This window comes from Parus major, chromosome 7 (assembly GCF_001522545.3).
Source record: "Parus major isolate Abel chromosome 7, Parus_major1.1, whole genome shotgun sequence".
NCBI lineage: Eukaryota > Metazoa > Chordata > Aves > Passeriformes > Paridae > Parus > Parus major.
The window spans coordinates 9,381,522-9,405,288 of NC_031776.1; the positions used below are offsets into that span (position 1 = coordinate 9,381,522).

Below are 23,767 nucleotides of genomic sequence, written 5' to 3' on the forward strand. Positions count from 1 at the left end.
TTGAATGTATTTACAAATATATTCATGAACTGTTTCAACAACAGACAAGTGGGCTTTAAGAACTGCCAAAGGGGGCACAAATCAAGAGACAAAAGCAGCAAACAGTACATTGTTTCATTTTCACTAGCAGAGGAAATCTAACCACATCTTGCTTTGCAGAGCTCATCTCACAATCTGTAACACATTAGACTTTCATTAGACACGGACTGAGAGTTCTCCGAACAGGACTTAGAAGTGTGGGGAATATTTGGGCTTTTTTAACAACTGACAACAGCCCAGTTGCTTTTATTTGTGGAGAGGCACAAGGCCCTTTGATTTCACTGGCATGGAGAGGCAGTGAACACCTCCTGTTGCACTGAGGGCTTTCTGCTCCCAGTGCCTCAGACAGGGGCTAAATTAAGGACTGAGCCCATAGCCTACTCCGAGAGCACTCTCCCTCCAACAAATGGCAGCTGTCTTTAGGTAAGCCCTGCAGACACAACAGCACTGAGAGAAAAGAAATATGAATAACACTAGAAAGTTGTTTGGTTTTTAATTTGCTTTCCCAGCAACATTCTGAGACACACACCAACTATTGGGAAAATTCACACAAGCATTCACATTACTTCTGCAAAGGCAGGATATTGCAAAATGCTTAAGAAGCCATCTTGAACAGCTGTAAGTTCTAGGCTTGTGTATGTGGCATTTCCTGACTGCAGTCCTTCCTCTTTTCACTCTAGACAACAAGGCTGGTGAGAGAGGAGATGCAAGACAGAATTCTCAGACCACAGATACTTTCCTGTTCTACTCACCCTTCTTCCCCAACAAACGTGACATAGAGTTTATTTCTCTGCAGGTCTTTTCTTGAGTAGCCCATGATCTGGTTAAAGGCATCTTCTAGCAAGTGATCTCTCCTGATGATTAATCTGAAGGGCAAAATTATTTTGAAACAGCAATTTGTGAACATGAACCACATTTGGAAACAACCATTTACACTGCAGGATAGTAACAGGGTGATTTCAGATATATCTGTTTCTGCTGGATAATTTTATCCAGATCAGGAAGCTCCTCTTAGTCTATTTCCTTCAACGGTCTACTTTAGATTTCAATAAAATGTCCCTTGTACAAAGTGTAGTTGTTTGTCTACCTTGGTTCTTCCTTAAATTAAAGTCTTAAGGGGAAAGGCCCTGAAGCTGGCATTTTCATCAAGTCTGAAATCCTTTAGTAAAGCTGGGCCCCTAAAGTGAGTTTTACTGGGAGCAGGAATCTAATCTTTTCCATAAAAATAAATCTCTTAACACAGGAAATGATAAAACCATGGCAAATCACAGTATGGTAAACCCAGAAACACACATTCCTACATTATCCTTGAGTGCATGATGGTACAAAAGGTCTACAAGGAATGGCAATTATTGGTAGAAAACCCCACTGAAACATCACGTGTGAAAACACAATGGACCTTCTGAAAGGAAAATTGTGAAAATGAGGAAGTGTCATAAAGATATAAAATAAGAGGTGAAAGAATCCTCCTTAATTAAACATTTTATAAAAATGTGTTTAACTAGTTTCCTGAAACTTCACTTGCTTTATATTCAAATACTGCCTTCTGTGTGTGCCTGTCAGAGAGCAGCCGCTGCTGCCTGCAGGAAGGCAGCTGAACCCACCGCAGGCTCCTGCACAGCCCCTGCTGGCCCTGCAGAGCCCAGTGAGTGCCCTGAGCCATCCTGCCGAGGACATGCAAGGAGAGAACCCAGCAACTGAGCAGGTACCTGGACAACAAGAGGACCCAGGCAGCAGTGGAGCTGTGCTGGGCCCTGCTTTGAACAGGTCAGCACTGCTGCCTGGGAAAGCAACCCAGAGAAAACTTCCATTCACATGTAAAATTACAGCTTAAAAATCTACAGTGTGCTGGCAAATAGGTCAGGGAAGAAAGGACAGGGAAAAAAGGGTGTAAGAAATGGAACAGATATTACAGGGAGAGAATGTTCCCCACCAGTTATTTGCCCAAGCATTCAGGACAAAGTTTTCACAGACAAGATTTTTACTGTTTATGATTTCATTATATGAAACTGCTCAACCTTTGCCTCTTAAGACTTGTCTAAACAACACCATTTTAATCCCATTTCAGTTTGCAGAACTTGTTACAAGCTCACATGAATGAAGTTTGAGCTTTGCACAGATTTCTGCAAAATAAGAGAAGTGACTGGCTGAAGGAAATTTATAAAAAAAAACCAAACCCAAAAACAGATAGAAAACCCCCTTTTTATAACAGAGGAAATTATTAAATCATGTTCTAGTGCCTCATGGCTGTGAGCTTGTTAACTGGCACAAGACTTGGCAATTTACAAAATTTTGAAAGTATCTTGTGAGGACAATCCTGATATATAACAGCACATAATCACATGATTAGCAAATAAATGAAGGAGGCAAGACCTCACTCAAGCACTCTAGCATTCAGACTGCTAAAATAAAAATATTAGCTGTTTTTTAAGGCAATCCTATGTATTTAGTAACATTTAACATGTGAATCCTCTTTACTAAAAAGGACTGTAGTATCAGGACAGGCAATGATGTACAAAAGACTGGCCTATCTAGTTTTTTTTTTAGTGGAAAAAGATATGAGAAAATATAACTGTTTATATCATAGCAGCTGCTATAATGGAAGAATTCAGATGCCTCCTATTCTGCAGGCCTCTTCCCAAAGCTCTTTTTGGCACCGTATTGGTAATATTGTCTGTACAAAAACATAGTTGGAGGGAGCATACAGGAGCTCAGAACTTGCTGTATCCTCTACTGTGAATCACATGCTGGCATTAAGTAAGTCTTTTATTACAGGTTTTATATTCCCAGAAATGCCTGGGTAACCATAACATCTGCATTCCTTTTAATGGGAAGAAGTTTGCAGATACATGAGGCAAGGCAAGCTGCCTGAAAAGAAATCCAGCTTCATGAGATGCTTCAACATACTTCAATTTCCCTGGGCCTTGTCCGTATCCTTTAGTCTCCAACTTCCTGTAGAAGTTCCTCAGTTTGGCTTCAAAATCTCTTTTGTACGGAGCTGGAGCTCGGGCATTGGCACGTTGAGTACCTGCAGGGAGCAAGGAGCAAAGAGTGAGCCCTAGTGACATGACCTGATGGATGTACCATCTGCTACTGGAAAGACTCCTTACTAGCAAAAGGTATGCATGGCATGTGCTTGGTTTAGTCACCTTTATAAAGACTAAAAGCTGCGTATCTTCAAATCTGCTCTGCATCCAAGACTTTTTGGTTGCTCACTTCCAATAGTATCATCTTTCAAAATTAAATCTCAAAAGAGTAAATCCAGGTCAATGCAAAAGATGGATTAAAAGAACAGCACAAGTAACTAGAAAGACTTTTTGTTTTTCAAGCACACTTTATGTCTAACCGTTATAACAGTTCATGCAATAAAGTTCTGTTGTGGTTTAAATATTATCAGGAAAACAGCAACTCAGAAATTAAGTATCAATGGACTAGACTCCGCATTGCCCCTGCTGACTACACCAAGAGGAAGAAGGAAAACATTTGGAAATTCCTTAGCAGAAGCTTTTTCCTGGGGAAGTAACAAGGAAGAGAAATACAGGAAGAATGGAAAGACTACCAAATTTAAGTTTGTAAAACTTCTTATCTGTGGCCGCAGAAACATACATGATTGTCATGTAAATGAATTTAATTTTGAAAAACTGTTTTTGAGGGTCAATTTCTTAAAAGCAAGGAGAGGTGAGAACTGTACACAAAAAAAAAAAAAAATGGCACACCCTACAATTGCATGTAAAAGTCCAGTATATACAAATAAGGTGTTTGGTCTGATCTATTCTGAAAACGGCCCTCATTAGGACTTTCACTGCCTCCCTGGATAAATTATTTGCAGTGATTCGACAGCGAGGCAGGGTGCCAAGGAGGCAGTTAAACTCCTTCCCTGTGTGGCTGTGTAGACATCCCACACAAAAAATTCAGAGGATGTTTAAAATTTTTCATGCTGTAAAGTATGCATAAGTTGCCAAGTACTTCTTTGGAACTAGAGGTCACCTCTAACGCACTGAAAGCACAAATGAACAGTTTAGCAGCACTTTTATGCAGAGTTCTGTCTTTTAGCTCAGTTCCTCATGCAAGTTTACTTTTGGCTCCCTGCATGAAACTAAGCCAATACAGTAAAGTTGATTGCTACTGTGGGGGAAGGCATGGGAATGCAAGGCTTCAGGTAATAAAAGAGAGGAGGTGCATCCGTTCAGCCTGTGGGCAGAGACAGGGGAAGAAGTGCAGCCACAAAGCCCATGGGTCTGACGGAAAAAGCGACAGCACATCCTGCGGAAGTGGGGCTGGAAGGAGCTGCAGAGTCTATCTCTGCAGAGATCAGAGAGCAGTGAGCTCACTAACAACACTGAATGCCATTTAACAGGTCTTTAAAAGACCTGTCTGACCAGAAAGACACTTGGCACTTGTTCCAGGCTTGAAGTGAAGTGTGGGAGAAACAGTAAATATCATGGAATCTGCAGGGATCCAAAAGGAACATGAAGGACCCCTCTGGAAAAACAGATCATAGTCATTGATTGAGCTACAGTGGTTTTCCATTTTGGTGCTCTGAGAGCACCAAGAGCTTCCAAAGGTACACTCAGGTGAAATCTCCTGAAAACTTACAGAAACTCTAAACAGCTTTTTAACTATTGGCCTTTTCCCTCTCTTGTTTGTTTTGCTTTGGGTCAAAGTACGTACAAAAATGCAATCACCAGAAAAAGGCAACAAAAGTAAACTTTAATGTTAGCCACAGAAGGAAGCTGGATTTTTTTGAAGGGTACCACAAAACATGAATCTGATAACACATTACTTCATGGTTCAGAAATCAGCATAATAATATTCCGTCAGCACATGACAAGTCCTCACTGCAAATCAGATGCATATGCCAAGAAATTCCTGGGCAATTATAGTGATTACTTCCGCCTTGGGAACAAAAGATGCTAATGGAAGAGGTAAAAACCACCACTAATGTGATAATTATACTTGATTTTCAAAGAGGTTATATTCTAAAGCAGATATAAAGAGTAGCTTCATGACTGTTCATCTTTCCCAAAAGAGAAAGTACAAGTGATTGTGACTGATCTGAACAATGGATCCTTAACACCCCACCCCATGCAGTGCAGCACAGCCAGCTTACTTAGCTGCTGAGAAAACACAGAGCCTCCATAGAAACATGGGCTATTTGCAATTTCTCATCAAAAAAGTCATTTGTACACCAACACAAATGTGCATGCTTGCAGACTGACAGGGAGATTCAATGGTCTCTCTATATTTTTTTTTTAGACAGAAGAGAGATTACAATTTTAGGGAGAATGAGACTAAAACCATCACTGTTCATTCTCTACTATCTGCTGCTACTGTGAGTAAATGAGAATATCACATGTTAAAGACTGAATGTATTTTGAAATGACTTTGTTGGAATGAAGCCATGCCCAGCATGCTTTGGTATGCATACCAGTGATTAAGAAATCTTAACTCTGGAAGCCAAAACTGGTTTTATTTATAAAAGACTGCCAGGTTTGCAATTGGAAGTAAGAGGCATACATGCAGATTTCATCGTTCCCTTCTTTTAAATAAAGAGAAACAGTTATGTCTAAACCATACACATACTAAAAGTATTAATAAATGTGAATATTGTATTTCACTGCTTTGCAGAATGCCATAAGATCATTGAAGTCTTTAGATAGTTCCTTCAGAGAGATCTCACAGAGGTCCTTTGTCCAACAGCAGGAAAAGCTACCACATGTTGATGAATGCATTTAATCTGGTTCCATGAAAAAGCAAAGCTTTTTATTATTATGAACTGGGAAATGCCCATGAAAATCACAGCTCTTTTTCTGATAAAAATTTCTTGTTGTCTAGAACTATCTAGAGTTGCTTACGCCCCAAATGTTCTCTATTTATCTGTACTTTCGTTATCAAATTTGTAGAAATCCCCTTAAGCCACTTCCGATTTTTTTATCTATTATCTTGAGGAAACTAAGCATAGCAACATCTATCAACATGGCCTTCAAAGAGAACTTGTCATACTTGCAATAATTTAGCTCTGATCTGCAACTTAGAATCTGAAATATCAGTTTCATTCCATTCTGACATGAATATTCAGACAGCTGCAGCATCCTAGGTTTTGAGCTCGTGTTAAAGTATAACAAGCTGGCTTTTATACATAAAATTGTCCCTCATTGCCCCACAGCAATCACATTGCCATTTTAATGTACAGTTATTAGATCCATGCTTTTAATTCTCCAGGCATCAGGATGCTGGCATAAGCAGTCACTTAGTTGTTTCACATCAGTGAGAAACAAGTCTGCATGTTTTTTGACAAGTCAGTACAAAATCACAACCCCTGAAGATGTAATACACCCAGCAAAGCATCTTGTGAGCCCAAGGCAAAGGTCCAAGTTTTGACAGTCAAATGCAATTGTACTTGTTGACTTTGCTCAAAAATAGTTCTAGATCTTTGTCTTATCAAGGATAAGAAGTGGTTTCATGGAGCCCCTACAGAAGCTTTGACTGAGCAACTTACCTGGAGAGTTCTGAGGCGAAGACACCGGCGAGCCTCTCGGGGACTGGCAATAACTAGGATGAAGTAAGGCATGTGGCGGCACATACGACATTATTTCCTCCTCAAACAAGCTGGCAAAAAGGAGCAAAGAAGAAAGAACATGTTTATTTGAATAAATGGCAGGTTTCACTTTCTAAGGATAAATCTCTAATTGTTAACCTGCTTTCTTTGGTAGTCACTTACTATTTCCACTGTACACACTTAGAGTGCTACAAAATATTTTATTTCCATTTCCTCAAGAAGATTTTGAAAGTACTGGAAAGCAGTAACTGCTATTTGGATATTTGTTCTCAAGATTAAAATATAGTTAATCAGCCTTGAAAATTCATGGGTCCCCTCTTTTTTTTTATTTTTTAATGTTCTCATTGCAAAGGGGTCAATAACCTTATTCAGAAACATACTAAGCCTCCAGGATTAAGAATCACATCTGAATTTGTTACGTGTATTGACTGGTAAGCTCATTAGCATAACATTTAATGTTTAATAACACTCCTGCTGAACTAGGTATCACATCTAGCCTGTTCAAGTTGAGTTACTTCATGCTTCATCTATTATTGATACACAACTTTCTAGGTGAAAAAACCCAAAACATTTTGCAGCCTGATCACTGCATCTGTGTGTGTGTGTGTGTGTATGCATATATATATATATATATATATACATATATATACATATATATATATCTGGAATGGGAAACATGACACAAACTGATGTGATAATATGTAAAAATTATTTTCAAAAACTGAGCTAAAGAAAGAACTGCAAGACAATCTCCTGCAACCCAATGCAATGAAAACAATGTTCAAATAAAAGATGCTTCTTATGAAGTCTGTTCAGCAAAAATACAGCTAGACTTTTTTTTTACATGGATTTTTTTTTAATGGGTCCTTCCTGACCATTCTTTTCACAGTCTTGGCCATATGGTATTTTCCTCCAAGTTACACAAAAATCTTCAAAGTTTTTTAAGAAACAATATTTACATTTCAAAAAAGGCCCAAACATAGATTTTAAATGAGAGTTTTTTAATAGTTGTAATAACTTGGGAGATCTAGGGACCAGGAAAGATTATCATTATGCAACCTGGCCTCATAATACAACTACTAATGTTAATTCTATTTCACTAGATTCAATTTTAAAGGACCTGTGAATTTCTTGATGCACTTTTACGGTGGATGATAGCACAGCATCAAGATTAAAGGGTTTAATTTTAGCAACAAATCTGCCTGATTTTTGGAGTTAATAGCTTAAATGAAAACTAGTAAAGAATCAGCTTCCCATTTCCTGAAGTCTGTAGGAATATTGCTTTGACTAAAGGGAACAATGCTTGACAGCACAGTGAAGAGGCAAGAGAGACACTAAATAATAAAAACACCTCTCAAGCATCTGCCTTTACAAACAGGCACTTCCTAAAGCACAGAACTGAAGAGATACATTCTAAAAGTAGCACATGGCACATGGCTGAATAAAGGTCTGAGCTGTACCACCTTTCTACGCATCAGGGCTGGATGCAACAGGACAATTAAAGGTGGTCTGGGAAAACCCATATAAATCACAAGCACAGTGCTCTTACATTTGCCTTTCATATTCCATCGTCCTGTGAAAAGTGTGACCTTCAACTACCATCTAGAACTGAACATGATGAAAATAAAACCTTAGCCTCGAGCTGTAGCTCTCCCAGCTGCAAGTCCAAGGAGTGGAGGGGAATTGATTGGGTGACAACATCAGCACATGCTGTTCCCTGAAAGCTCCTCAGCAGCTGCCACAGCATGTTCCACGTGCATGGGCAGCAGCAGCGCCTACCTGAGTAACATGACAAGGTCTGCATCACTGGATAAACGCACCAGCCCAGGTGTTCCCTCTGTCCGGATGAACTGGATCTTCTCCCTGGGTAAGCAAAAAAAGGCTTTCAAAATACCTTTTGCAAATAAGGCATCAAGGTGTACCACAGCACAAAGAAAAAGTACAGAGTATATCAGAAACCTCTGGGTTATGCTTTTCCCTACTTTTTTTCCCTGCCATATCAAGTTTATGTGAGCAGTAAAATATTACAGTCAAAAAGCTCATTAGTTCTGAGGAAGGATGCTCCTGTTGCCCTCATCTCCTCCATGCTCATGCACTTTGTAGGTAGCACAGGCACTCAAACAGTAAAAGAAAATCTTAAGAACTTAAAAAAAATAAAAGGAAAATCAATCCCTCAAATTCACACTCAAGTCCCTGTCTCTGAATTCAAAGTAGGAGGCTGAAACTTGTAAGAGAACATTCCTACTGCAAAAGTGAACTCTTTAAAGAGGCGCTGTCTCACCTGAGTCTCTGTACAAATGCAAGCCATACATTACAATGCATACTTGTAATTTTAAAGCCAGCATTTTCACACCATACTGCATTTACAGTATCTTCCAGTAAAAAAAACTGCATTATTTCTCCCCTCTATTTCATCTAAGCACACATTCTTTCTCCTAGACCCAGTCTGGTCACTGCTGTGGAATCTGTGCATCCTAAGTTCTGAGCATGATAACACACAGAATTTTAGAATCTGTACTGAATGTAATTCCTTGGATTCCTATCCTTTTTCTCTGCAGAGCCTTTCCCTGCATTCTGAAACACAAGTATATCCTTCATATTTTTTCTTTGTCAGTATGACAGTACAGTAGAGATAAATTCTAATTTAGCTTTACACTTCTGGAGGAAAAGAAAACAAGAACCAAACCTATGTAGTAAAACCTGTCCCAAATCTAAAGGACAAAACCCCCAAACAAACAGAAAAGTAAAGACCTCTGTATAAGAACAGCAGCATTAGCTCAGCTCAGAGGTCTGTCTACCTCAGGTCCTGTTACCAACAGTGACAAGAAGGTCCAAAACAGCCCACGCAATTGGCAGGGCAGGGACATCTGGGCACTTCCAGAGCCCACTTCACTTTGTATCAGTGCCTAAATGGCAAGGCTGGAGGAAATAAATGGTGGATTACAAGATATATCTTAGCATTTGGTTGGCAGCAACACCAGAAACCAGAAGGGCATTATCTGGGTTAACTAATATACGCAGCCTTCCACATGAATGCAATCCATGACTTCCTGGGTTACCAGCAAGAGTTGTGATTTCAGTGACAGTTTTTTAATATATATGCCTTTTACCTTCCATTAAGATATAAATTATATTTAATGTATAACAGATGCCTTTGCCTGAAGCCTTTTACATTATTTAGCAGCCTCTCAGTTTTATCTGCACTGGCTTGGAAGAAGATTTAATCTTGGCAACATGCCCAATAAATATATATTAAATATAATGTTCTCACTCCACCATGAAACTTCTAAACAGCAATTTTCTACATGTAGTATACTTTCATTTTATATATTAATAGAATCTCAACTTCTTATCTCTTCTTATACAAAGAATTAATACTGAAGGATTTCAGGTTAATTTATCAAGGTCTGTTAATTTATCAAGTGTACAGCAATGTCCATGTCTCACAATGTGTCGAACAGAAATGGATTCCAATAATTTGCTAAATCAGGGTCTTAAAAGACTAACCAAGAAAAATAAAACTGACATCTTTATAAAAATGAAAATGTTACTGATGCATCATCTTTAGAAGAATATAGGAGAGGTATAATGGAAGGTAATTTACCTTAATCAAATTACTAACTTCAAACACTAAAATTAGAATGGAACCATTCAGCTTAACAGAATGGCTTTTCTGACCAATCCCATTCAATGTAAAATAAAACTATGTTCATTAAAATCCCCAGTCATTCTGCTGACACAAGTCAGTTAAGGTATAAATCAGTCTCCTTCCAAAGCAAATGTGCAGAAGGACATATAATCTCAAGCAAATGAGGAGGTACTGAAAACTCTATCTTTTATCCTCTGATCTTCCATTTTTAATCTGAAACCCATATTTTCTTTAGAAAGTCTCAGTTTGTGGGAAATTATGAATCTGTAATCAAGAAGCAAGGTTCTACCAGAAGCAGAATCAGGGAATACCAACAAGTCTTGTGAGCAATTTGAACTCTAATTTGTTAAAAAACCCTAAAACACACATGAAGAAAATTACACTGATTGCTATCACACTAAAGGAAATCAAGCACCCTGCAAAAAAGAATATGAAGCAATAAAACTACAAGCAACCAGAAATTGTTTGTATACTATTCCCCAGCAGATTTCAAACCAAACCTGGTGGGACAAACTTGCCTATAGTGATATCGGTACAAATGTTTTGACATGCTGAGAACTGTGGATTTCTGCTGTATTTTCTAGAGAGCTTGTATTCTGCTAGTACATTGTTTCCGTTTTGGCAGCCAGGATTTCTTTAGAAGGTAAACCACACCTTTAACACAGAAGTCACATCACAAAACTTTTTACACTACACATGGGGAAACTGCAAAACAGGGCAGCTTGTTGAATTTTGGGAACTTGCAGGACACAAAGGAAAAGGGATCAGTAAGTAAAACAAAACAGAAAAAGAATGAGTACCAGTACTGGCTGCCATGCCAGGTTGGGTAGGCCTCTGGAACACAGCACTGAACAGGAGAGACTGCCAACAATCAAAGCAGCATTTTTTAAATTTAGTTTCCAAGGGAGAATAGATACATTTGTTTCAGTTCTGGTCACTACTATCCAAGTTGCCATTCCATTTCCAAGTCTAAACATGGGAGGGAGTTACAACAACCACACAACAAAGATCATCCTTCCTCAGATGTTGCTGCACTGTGCAAAAATCTGTAGATAGCCCATTTTATAAATTCTGGGGAGACATCAAAAATTCTGATTGATACAAGATTACCTCCAGACGTCATAGCGTCAGGACAGCCTTTCTGTAAATGTGCTTTGTGAAGATAAGGACAAACCAAAATGCCATTCTGCCTCATGCTCCCAGCTGTACACATACCCAAATGAATGGGCACATTTGCTGTGCCATCCAGCTGTCTTGGCACATTAGGAAGAAATCAGCAAATCTCTTATGCCAGTTGTTCCAAACATTTTCTCATAGGTACCTTTATTTGATAATAAAACATTGATACTCTTCTCCTCAACCTTGTTACAGGCTGTTACACAGAAATACAGTAAACAACTATTTCCCACAGCTCTATGAATATGTTTGAATGCACCAGAAGTCTATAATCTGTTACATTCCACTGTTAATTAATGAAAATAGCTAATTGTAAATAGCATTTTTTACTGAAATAGGAATAGCAAACTTCACTAATTTTCTTACCTGAGTGAATGATTCCTGGTAAGATCTGGTTGACGCTCTTGTAGAATTTCAAAGATATTGGGCTGCCGCAAAAATGCAACTATCTTGTCATTGTAAGCTGAAAACATTAACAAAAATATCATGCTGAAACAAGGAGATCCCAAAACAAAGGATGCCATTCCTTCTGAGTCTTCAACAATAATGACACACTTCACCGTTTTAAGGTTAGAAGTATTGTGCTAATACTTTTGTATGTAAGGCTACCAATTCTATTGTTTTTTAAGGAACACACTTCTTGATTATGAACCAAATCTCATTGTGACATATCCTTTCCACTGCTAGAAACTATAATTCTGTTAGCAATTTCTATTATATTTCAGCATTCACAGTCTTAGCTAAGGCCAAACCAGAATATTTATTGTTAGAATAAAATTGCAGGGACCTTGGTTTTCACTGCACTGAAATCTATTCTCAAACATTAAGCAGCCATTGGAAGCACCCTCAAATCCTCATTAATGGCTGAGCCTGTGAAGCATGCACACCATGTCCATGGCAAGGGGCAGGATTTAAAATGGGCAGAGGTTTTCAAGTAAACATGCAACAGTACAAAGAGCCAGTTACAGTTAATCAGATTAATTTATCTTGATTTAGCACAATGTGACAGCTGCTAGATGTAATAAGCTACATTCTGTACGTGGTGGCACAGAAGTCAGTAACTCTGTGTGTATGTAACTGAGAACAGAAGTTAAGCTAATGACTAATTCCAAGCTGATTAACACTTTCTGTAATCCTGCCAAAATAGATGCTTAGAAGTTGTGGAAAAAAAATAAAAAAAAATTAAAAATCACTGGGAATACATGGAGTCCCATTAGGACCCAATCTGACTCCCTGACTCCAGTTCATCCTGTGAGCTAGGGAGGTAAAATACATCAGAATTCGGTTCTGTACGCTTCCAGCTCTGAAGGTTCCAACTGAACAGTGGGGAAATGCTGATGGACAGGAGGATCATAACCAGTGGCAACTTTTAGCCATCCCAAGCAAATGGAAACCCCAGCAGTGCACAGCACCATGACCCCCACAGAGATGGAGAACTCCCCAGTGCTGACATACCCACTGGAACCACATCCTGGTACTGAGCTCTGCTGACTGTGTTAAAGGTGCTGGATGGTCTTGGCAAAACTGGGGGTCCTGAATGACGGGAGTCCTCTCCGACCTGAAAATGTGCAAGTAACCACAGTGAGTGTCTCTGTGCCAGCACGTGCACTCAGAAACAGAAAAGTGAGAATTTACATGGCTTAAAACCAAGCACACACATCAAGGCTTTGCTTGATCACTATCCCCAGTAATCACTGCAGCAGCAAGCAGCTCTGCTGTCAGGACACACATACTGTACTGGGCCCATTAATAGGAAGAACCAAAACTGATGCAAAACTTACTGCTATTTTTAAACAGTCCCATTCTGAAAAGAGATCATAAAAATTAAAAGTGGGATACCTCTCTTAATTTTGTGATTTAATTTTGTCTTTTGTAATTCATGGACATCTTTATACGAAACATTCTGGAAACAAAATTCTGCGCCTTCATTAGCACCTCTATTACCTCTGTGCATGAATGGAGTTTCCCTAAATTTGAAGTGGAAGCAAGTTTGTGGCTGAAGCCTCAAAGAAGAATAAAGGAATGAATTCACATTCAGGCAAGGCAAAAAAGTCACAAAATCGGTAAAAACATGTCTCCTAGAATAATTCAGAACCACTGTTCTGTTTTTCTTGTATTCACCTTCCAGGCTTAAAAAAAATTGCATGTGAATAATTTTTAGGGTAGAACCACAATATAAAATTATTCTTAAAGGCATTTGTTATGTCAGGGCAACTGCTGCAGTTTACTGCATGATGAGGTTTCAGATATTTCTCTGTATTCAGTATTTTATCTCTGTAAAACATTTGATCAACCTCTTTTTTAGCCTGCTGGACCCTCTTTGTTTACTTCTCCGTTTATCTGCCTACATGTAATGGTTAGCATTTAAACTGCACTCTCAAGCTTCAAAGATCTCTAGAACATCTAACTGCAAAAGATCAAATAATTATAAAATGTTGCTTTAAAATCCAATCTCCGAAATCACAAAGCAGCAAAAGTCCCAAGATATCTCCCAAGACCTTTCTGCTCTCTCATAATATTCTTTCAGAAAAATGAAGAATCATTTCCTGTTAGGCAATGTGCTGGAAAAGGAATGCCATTATTATTAGCCCCAGCTTCACACTGCAGTTCAGCTTTAGCTAAAAAGGCATTCCTTACACTGGTTCATGTTTACTTTAGAGCATCCCTCTGTAAAAACTGGGTCAGTGACTTCCAAACATCAAAGTTCATGGCAAGTTAATGCCAAAGAAAGTATTTTTTATTATTATTATTTATTATTATTATAATTATTATTTTATTATTAAGTACTCATCTTTTGCAGTAATGTACAGTTCCTTTATGCAATAGCTTTAGAATAGGGAAAAAATGCAAATATGCAATACATAAGTCCTAAAGTGCAGAGGAAAAACGGGTGTTCAGGCTCATACAAATGACAAAAGAACATAATTGTATCATTAATCCTAGCGTGGCAATACTGTATTGAACTGCTATGCTTGAGATACCTATCTGGAATTACACTTCAATTCAAGTTACAACTGTAACAATGTCAAGGAAACACTTCCAAAATTGCTTGTAGAAAAATGGTTTAAGCAATTTCATGTATCTAGATGGAGTGGGAAATTTTGGCAGGTAAGCAGCACTGTGTATATGTAGTATATATTATCATTTCTTGTTGGATGAACTATATTTTGCAGCATTGACAACTTCAGCAGCATGGTTGTCACAAATACCTGTTTTAAGTGCAGAGCTACTGGATGCTGCTCAAAAAGAGATATTTTGAGTGCATATTGGGCAAAGTCAAGAAGAAAAAATTATTTCTGCTCTGCTACAAATCAATCACAACAGAAACACTTTATTTACCCTATTCAAGATCTAAATAGCTATATGAAGGCACTTCTAACTTTCTTGTCTTATACATAATATCAGCAAATTGATGGAAAATGCTATTTAAAACCATTTGCAAAATATACCTGACACTGGAGGGGGGCTGACTAAACCATGTTCACACAGGATGTGACAAGATATGCAGCCAGTGCTGTAGCACTCGCTGCAGCTCAGTGGAAGCCCTGTTAGAGAAGTGGCAGACACTAAGATTGATGTTTGCTCTGAAACTGAGGTCTGGCAGACCTTCATCTGCCACAAGACTGAGCTAAGAAAAGGATAAATCAGAGCATTTCTCCTGCTATTCTGAACTGTGTTATCTTCAATTCCTGGCATGGAATAACCCTCTCCTGAAAAGACAACCACAGTACAGAGGCTTTTAAATAAAGTACAACTGAAGTCCAAGTCACTGCACATACAACAGTATAAGGAAGTGACAACAGCAATATGGGGACAGCCAGTGAAAACAGTGCACAACAACATAACAACAAGATAGTGGTTTCCATGTATTTCTGATCAGGAAGTAGAGATGAAATACATATTCAAAGCCATGTAACAGACTGATAAAGCTGTATGTGGTATGGTTTTCTCATACTTCATGAGAAAGTTGCAGAATTAGATGCATAGCCACACATGTATCTTTTCCCCCCTCTCATTTTGCACACTTAGATATGAACAGACTCAGCAGACACCATGCTGGACAATACATATTTTGTCAATGGAAGACTGGATACAGGAACCAGTAATCAGATGCTCTCCTGTGGTTAAGTGTGGTTACTGTGAATTCCAAATAAAAAAAACTCATATTTGTTATTTTTCCTCTGAATTCACGCATGTTAAAAGCAACAACGGCTAGCAGAAAAAAAGATAAATCCTTACAGCTGACTGCTGCACTGTTACAGAAGAATCATGCTCCTCCCCACGTGGAATGATGTGAAAGAGGCTGGTGTTAACCAGGTTCTGCTCCCGAGGAGGAGGCCCAGACCCCACTCACCTCCCCAGCACTGTGGCTGCGCTGCCGAGTCAGGTGCTGCCGATGGACCAGAGCACTGGTGGGCCTGCTGCTCTGCAGGGGCAGCCGTGGGTCGATGAACGTCGTGGTGCGTGAGTTGTGGTCGACAAAGAAAGCCTGCAGAAGGACAGGGAAGACAGAATTCATCAGCAATACTTTTTTATATTAATTATGTCTGAGGTTACTGCCTGTTGGGGATCTAGCTTTCATTTGATCAGGTGGGGCTGTGGGAAATCTGTTACTGTGGCTTGCATTTCCCCTCTGCAGAAGGAGGATAACACTTTTCTATCCCTCTGAAAGGATGAATTGTTTAATGCCTTACTTTGTTCGTGTCTATACTTTGAAATTGTCATCTGACAAGCATCAGAAGTGGAAAGCCTTATTATGACTGTCAAGAAAAGAAAACTTGAATATTTAATAAAAGTAATCCTGGTGTATTCTCCTTTTCATCCCCTTATAAGCATCTAAAAAGGTGTCATTAAGTGGCAAACCCATTACCTTTTGTGAAGTCTTTATCATATAATTATGAACACAATTGGCTGTATATATGTCAAGTGTATGCTTGCATCCAGTGATGAACTATGATTACAGACCAAGAGGCATTTTTGCCATATTCCTGCTACAACTATTCTAAGTTCACTAACCTTTTTTTCTAAAAACTGAAACAAAATGCAAAAAACACCCTAAAGCACCACTCCAAAAAAAAAATAAATAAAGTCTCTGAAAACCATAAAGAAAGGTCAGCCAAGAACACAAAGACGATGGCAACAAAAAAATTTAAATCAGGCAATTGACATGAACAACCACATACTGGCCAGTCAACCATTTGCTGAAAACAAGGTCACAGGAACATGAATCTTGGCAAACTGAAACCTCCTACAATTCTACCCAGTTTGAACCAAGCAGGTTTCTAAGCCTTGAAATTTAAACTTTTTGCAGCACCAGTGTTGCACTTGGAAACCAGCACTGTTCTATTTCAACACACTCCACGTTTTCTGTCACAATACTGGAAACATGTGGAAGTGGCAAAAAAATTGTTTTCAACAGGAGAATTACAGGAAAGTGACATCTGGTTCGAGGAATCAAAGAATCTGGACTAGCAGAGAGGTGGTCAGGGACTGCAGGAGCCATTTCTGTTTTTGGCTACCAGTGAGGGACTTCAACCACAGTTCCACAAACAATATATTCCTGTGGTGTCAGCAACAGAAATATTCTCATCTTTCCCCCTTCTGACCACTGGTTTCATCCCCTGTGTGCCCTTCCTGCCTTGTGCTGGCACAAGTGTTTGTGTAGCCATGCAGTGAACCCATCAAGGGAGCTGGTCCAGGCTAAAATTACTCTCTGTTTGTCCCTCTCCCTGCTGGGTCCTGTAACCTCAGCTCACCACAGATGAGAGGAGAGCAAAACAACTCTTCTGGCAGCACCACCAGCTTCTAGTATTCATGGAATCATTGTTTCAGACTGCTTGGGAAAACCAGACCAGAGCAAATACAATTCTTCTGACTGCTGTGAAGGTAGGTAGACAAACCTACTTATGTGTGTCATGCTATACATGCCATTATGGACTGCAGTGGGAGAAAATTCATACTTCCATTTCCCAAGGAAGGAGAAGCATATGGAGAGACACCACAGTTGCAGAACACTATTTAATTAAGTCAACAACATATTGTTAAATCACTTATTAAAAAAATCCTGATTCAGTATAGGAGGTAGTACTACCTGGAGCTACACCACTCAGTTCTGAGTTAATGCAGCACTCCAGAATTGCATGCAGCACTCCACAGCATTCTATTTAAATAACAACTCCATTTAGTCATGAAGATAAAGACAATCATAACTTATTAAATATGTACGACTGCAGGCCAGCTACTAATAGCCTACTTTAAAACAAAGCATAAATTAGCACACTTTGAAGCCTTGGTGAAGATAACCACTGGAGCTTCAATGCTTTGGGCTAATCTGGACACTGGCACACAGCTCAAAATACAGTGTGGTTCACAATCTCCTTCCAAAAAATTCCTCTCATAACTCCTGCCTAGCTATAATCCATAAATCTACAATGCTTGAAGAGACTGACATAGAATAGGTAGTGCCAAAACTATATTTAGCCCATTAAACATGAATAGTTGCCCTAGTTATTCTTCCAGTTAAAATCTGTGAAGCTTGCTAAAACACCTTTTCTGCCTATTGAAGACTTCAGTAGTCGATTACTATGATTTCTTTAATTGTAGAGAGAAACCCAAAAATGTCCTCTAATAACTTCCTATATATTTGTCCATCTTGCAGAGATCTAAGTAAAAAGCACAAAGACTTGCATCTGGCTTTAAAATATGTACATGTGCTTACACACACTGCACAAATGCACATATCTGTACAATGTCTGTGTGTATGCACATGGACACAGCAAGGCAGAACCTCAAAGCTCAGCTCAGGTGCTATAAAGCCTATATAATGCTTCCTGCTACCACATTTTTCCAGTGCCTTTCTGCCTCCCTGTGGTGGGTGACTGATGAAGGATCATCAGTAATGCTCATCAAAAATGACACTGTAGTCACACCAGACCCTTTAGGGAGGACTGCACTGTATTATCTCCTGTTGGGGATACACAGAGTCAAAGAAGAGTGGGCAGCAGGGCTCTGCTGTGCAGCTCTGGAGGGAGTTCAGAGGTCAGCAGTCCCCAGTGGACCTTGGAAGACAGCCCATGAAGAGGACAGGCAAGCAGCACCACACTGCCAAGGGGGAGTGAAAACACCACCATTCAGCATTGCACCAGGCCTGAACCACTGCTGTGCCTCATGAACAAAAGCACCAAGCTTTCACTGTGATATATGAAAAAAATAAAGGATAAACCTCTTCTCAGCAGGCAAGAGCAGTTAAGCAAAGGAAATATAATTATTTATTGAGTTATGGCTAAGTTCAACTTGCTTCTATTTAGGTTTATGCTTTAATAAAGGCAGGTCCAGCTTCAGTTTGGTGTCCCCAAGCACTGGTCTTGCCACGTGCTGGCCATGGTCTCTCTTCAGTGCTGAATAGGCTTTTCTACTGGCCACAAGTGGCACTTGTGACACAGACAATTAAACGTAACGAAAATGAGCAATACTAAGACTCATCCAAAGTGAAGAAATCCAAGTAGGAATTTATTCAGTGCTTCCTCTTCTTGATTAATACTGTGGTAGCATTGCTGTTACAAAATACCACCCCAGAAATCCAAAGGTCTAATTCTCTCTATGGAGCACATATTAAAGAAAATTGAAAATTTCCCTATTCTTCAGGAGAAAACTGGCCTCTGAAGAACTGAACAGCACAAGAATGACTTAAAAAAGAAAACAGTGAGGCAAAGAACAACATTAATAGAATTGCACATTCCTAGTTGTGTGTCTAATGAAAAAACAAAGTGCTTTTCAGAGTTAAAAAAATCTAGGAAACAACCCTCAAACAGTTTTACCCTTCAGTTTAGAACTGTCTAATCTTTCCAAGCATCATTATTTATATGGACTCTCACAGCTAACCATATTGAGAGTGATAAATGTAAGAACCAAGAAGCTAAATATGCCAGTAATCCTAATGAACTGATAAGCCTTATCACTTTCTCACATGCTAATCACAGTCTGTTTTTAACCATTCTGGTTTTTTACAAAAAAGTATCATGTTCTGTATACTGAGGATGTACTAGCTCAAAGTTACATTAAAACTTGCATCACAACTATGAAAATGGTATCAAAATTTTTTAGGAAATCCAAAATTGACACCTATTTAAAAAAGCCAGTGAGACCTGCAACTATTTAAGATCTCCAATACCTCCTAAGGAAACCCACTCTGTACCATCTCTTCCTCATCATCTCCATAACATCTCTTTCCTTCTAAGCAATACACAACCACCAGAGTGGTCCTCCCCAGAGCTGTCCCCGACCATCTGTTTTACCTCAAGTACATCCATTTCAACTCAGAAACTGATGAACACAAAGCCTCCTTAGCACTGTAGAATTACCTTGCCCTGATGGTCGTGTTTCATCTCCCAACCCCTCGGCAGCTCCAGCTGTTTGTTGGCAAACATGTTGAGGAAGCCCACCAGATCCCGGTTGTGCTGGTAGCGCTCAAAGTGGTGGGTGTCCCGCCGGACTTTGGTGATCATGTGCTTCAGACACGTGTTATTTGTAAACATGCGGTAGGCACTCTGAAAAACACACAACAGCAAAGGCTTTTCAAAGAGAAAACTGCTCTGACCACAACAGACAACCCTGTTCATTGTAAGTGGATCTGCTGAAGAAAAGTTACTTATTCCATTTTTTCTCCTTACACCATAAATCCCATTACACAAAGAAACACTTGGGGGGAACTAATGCAAAAAGAAGCACTGAAGAACAGGCAGAAAAGGAAAATATATACATTAAGATGGATTTTTGTTCAGTGTGACCTCTAATATACTTTGATATAAACCAGGCAATCTGGGGGAAACAAATACTGCCATTAAGCAGGAAGATATTTCTCAGAATTGTGTCTCACCCTGTGCAAAGCACAGTAAGAAAGCTATTATTTCCACAAACAAATAATTTTGTATTATAAGAATGATGAAGAATCGAGTGGAAAATAAAAATTGCTATCATGCAGAGCTAGGATGGCTCTGATAGCCTAATAATTTGAGGGGATAATGATGAGTGAATCTAGCCTCCCTATGTACTACCAATATCTCATCATCAAACACTGAGCAGTATATTTGTACACAAAGCAACTGCATTTATAAGCACATATTTATGAAAGCCTTTGAGCTGTAGTCATCGTACTCACAGGGTTAGAATGCAGCACTGTAAAGAACTCTGGGCTGATAAGGAATTTCACAGGGGGAGACTGGAGCAATAAAGTAAGTCTGGATCTGGAGGTAGAGTGAGGCAGCACATTCTCTCTTCGAAAATCTAAGAGCAAAGTAAATGACAAAGGCTTCCAGCAGTTATTACCAAAGCATCCCTCCAAACAACTAGATTGATGTGAATCACACAAGCAAGGAAAGCATTAAGTACACAACTATTTCAGATTTACTGAGGACAGTCCATATGTAAGCATACCCAAATTTCTTCTAACATAACACTGAAGTTTCTGAAAATATTACAATTTTAGTTTATTAATATTTACTTGTGGTTTTTGGTAAACAAACAGTAAAATAAAATCGCATTAAATTGTTTGGGTTACCAAGTTTGTGCCCGTATATAAAATGCAAGAAAGTCCCCTGGGCATGTCTGCACTGCTACACTGTAGCTGCATGCAGGTAAGTTATTTTTAAATGTTAACTAATGGATATAAAAGTCATTGTACACTTATAAATGTTTTATTCCTTCTTAAACAATAAATCTGCCATTACCACAGCCCCAGTCTTGATACAGTATTGAAGAAGCTTATGTAAGTAAGAATCAGGTTGCCAAGGAAGTACCTTTCACGTTTCAACTTCCAATAAACATTTGTGTCTTCTCCTAGCAACTACAGAAGAAGTGCCCTGATTTTTCTTCAGTACCAGGAAGGAAATGAAAATATACTGAGTGGTGTTTGCTACAATGTCAAAACTGTTGCCTCCAATTCTCTTTGAAGATATTTGGAAGCATATTTTTAATGTAAATAAAAAACTGCAATTTCAGATTTGGTCTTCAGTGATATTACACTAAAATGTGTGCTGCCACCTACATTTCAGTTTCTTTCTTTTTTAAACGTTGCAGTATGTGCACACTTCTCCATCAAATGAATATTAATCATGTAGACCACAGCTATCACAGATATAAAAGATCATAACTCACAAGCAGAGCAAGGAGAAAGGCAGTGAATGAGACTCTAAGCTGAGGGAAAAGTAAGAAGAAATAACAAATGAAGAGGAAAATAATAAAGGTAAAATTCTAAGTATGCATAGGTAAATATGGAAAAAAGGGAATGGAGAAAATAAACACATTAGAGGAAACCAGGAAGTGAGAGGGTAATTGGTAAAATAAATGAACAAGAGGATTTTTAGAAACACTAATTAAGGAATAGACCTCAAGCTGTCGCACATGGAGCGTGTCATTGAATTGGGTGAAGGCAGAGCGGCACAAAGGCTCCTGAAGCTGTGCCCGAATACTTGGGCTGGGAATGTTTTGCAGACACAGACACACACTGAAGTTTTACATGAACTCTGTACTGGTGCAAAACTTGGATGTACATCAAAGTTTTACAGGTAACTCTCACACCCTGGAAGATGCTGTGACATGCAGCAGATAAGTCCTCTGTCACAGTCTGGGCAATCTGGAAACCAGAATGGGTCACCAGGTGGGTTTTTATCACAGTTCAAGGCTTATGAATTTGGTTTATGAAAAGTTTATTCAGCTGAATTTACTGGTTAGGGTTTGGCTTGAATTTGGTCACAGCTGATTTGTGTACAGCACAAACCACCTGGCTCCACATGCACAAAGAAAAGGGAACAGCCACAACAGAATTGAAGACTACAAGTAATAAAAGGGAACACCTGGGTAAATCTCAAGTTCTACAATGACTTGAAACTCAAAAAAGGGTGACATTGCTTACATATCTGATTAATTTAGGAGAGACTTTTATAAGAATACATCAAGAGCATCTAGAGACAAAGCCAAAGCACATGGCACCACACAGCTGGGACTGGATGAATAACAAACTTTATAAATGTGTTAATAAATTTTTAGTAGGAAGATGACCAAGGAGAGAACTGCTTAGTGAAAAGAAAAAAATAATGATGTTCACTCCAAAAAATGGTCTTTCTTCCTATGTTCATTCCAAAGGTTAACTGTCTATCAGAAGAATGAAAAAAAGGAGGTGAGAGAGAACAGGTTAAACATTGTGGTGCAAATTAAAGGTTTTCAAAGCCTTTAGGTCAGGCGACATGCACTCTAACAGTTAGGAAACAAGATGGAACAATTGCTGAGACACCGGTGACTCTGTCAGAGGTCTGAAGGAGTTCACAGAAGGAATGGGCTAAATGCTGTTAGAGTCCACCAAGATGTTTTACTAAGATCTCTCTGGGTCTGGTCCTACTCATTATTTTTACTAATGACTGGATAGGGAAGACAAAACTTGCTCCAATTAGGAGATTCTGCAGTACTTGGACAGCAGGATGGACAAGATTCAAAACCACAGAGGCACATTAGAAAAGTACAAAGATCTGTGTGCAGGTAGGGATAATCAACTCACAAAGACCAGATGAAAACAGATATTTGTGCCAAAGTTCTGCACACAAGGATCAGAACCTGATTTTAGTAGACCAAAGACTGAACACTGGTCAGTGCCAAAGTATTAAAAAAAAAAAACAAAAACAAAAAAAAAAACCAAAACAAAACAAACCTTCTGCAGGATGTGCAAGGAGTGTTTTATGTAAGACATTTCCACAACCTCTTCAGTACAGAAGAGTCATAGTTTTATTTGATTTTCTGAAATATTCCTCAGAAGCTGAAGACCAACTCAAGACAATTCTTAGTAGGCCAAAAAACTAATCTGAGACCTAAATCCAGAAGTCACAAGGAAAGACTAGGAAGCAATGGATTTAAGAGTATGTTACAAGTATATATTATGTATATGTTAAGTATATGTTACATGTTACATCTTTATATAAGAACAATGATGAGTAGACTGTCTAAAAAGTCAAAGAATGCCCCTCAAGTGGAGAATATAAGAACTCTTGAGACAGCATTTGGCAAGTATGGCCTAGGAACAGCTCTATCTACAGAGATAAAGCCCTTTCTAGTTCTACATTCTACTATTTCAAACTGCATAAGCAAAGTCAAGATATTTGTAAGCCAGACCACACAATTTTATATTTTTTCACTGCAAATGTCCTGCTTTCTAAACCAGTCTGGTACTGACAAAAAAGTCCTCTGAATCTCACAATCTTCTCTTCAGCATATTGAGGAGGCTGAGTCATAACCTTCAAAACTACACAGCAATGAAAATAAATGGCTTTACTTTCACACAGACTTTCAGAGGAAGAAAT

The 23,767-nt window shown here is 38.8% G+C and overlaps 1 protein-coding gene across 5 annotated transcripts in view; it reads right to left on the reverse strand.

Moving 5' to 3' along the window:
- Positions 1–23,767, reverse strand: part of HECW2 (HECT, C2 and WW domain containing E3 ubiquitin protein ligase 2) — a 167,102-nt gene that overhangs the window by 43,473 nt on the left and 99,862 nt on the right. For all 5 annotated transcript variants that reach the window (XM_015634347.1, XM_033515891.1, XM_015634348.3 and 2 more), the window contains 9 exons: positions 20,581–20,705; positions 19,784–19,969; positions 15,778–15,912; positions 12,879–12,981; positions 11,790–11,886; positions 8,378–8,461; positions 6,539–6,648; positions 2,947–3,067; positions 792–905 (listed from right to left, as the gene is read on the reverse strand). In XM_015634347.1, coding sequence (XP_015489833.1) covers positions 792–905; positions 2,947–3,067; positions 6,539–6,648; positions 8,378–8,461; positions 11,790–11,886; positions 12,879–12,981; positions 15,778–15,912; positions 19,784–19,969; positions 20,581–20,705 — 1,075 coding nt within the window. The remainder of the gene's footprint in view (positions 1–791; positions 906–2,946; positions 3,068–6,538; positions 6,649–8,377; positions 8,462–11,789; positions 11,887–12,878; positions 12,982–15,777; positions 15,913–19,783; positions 19,970–20,580; positions 20,706–23,767) is intronic.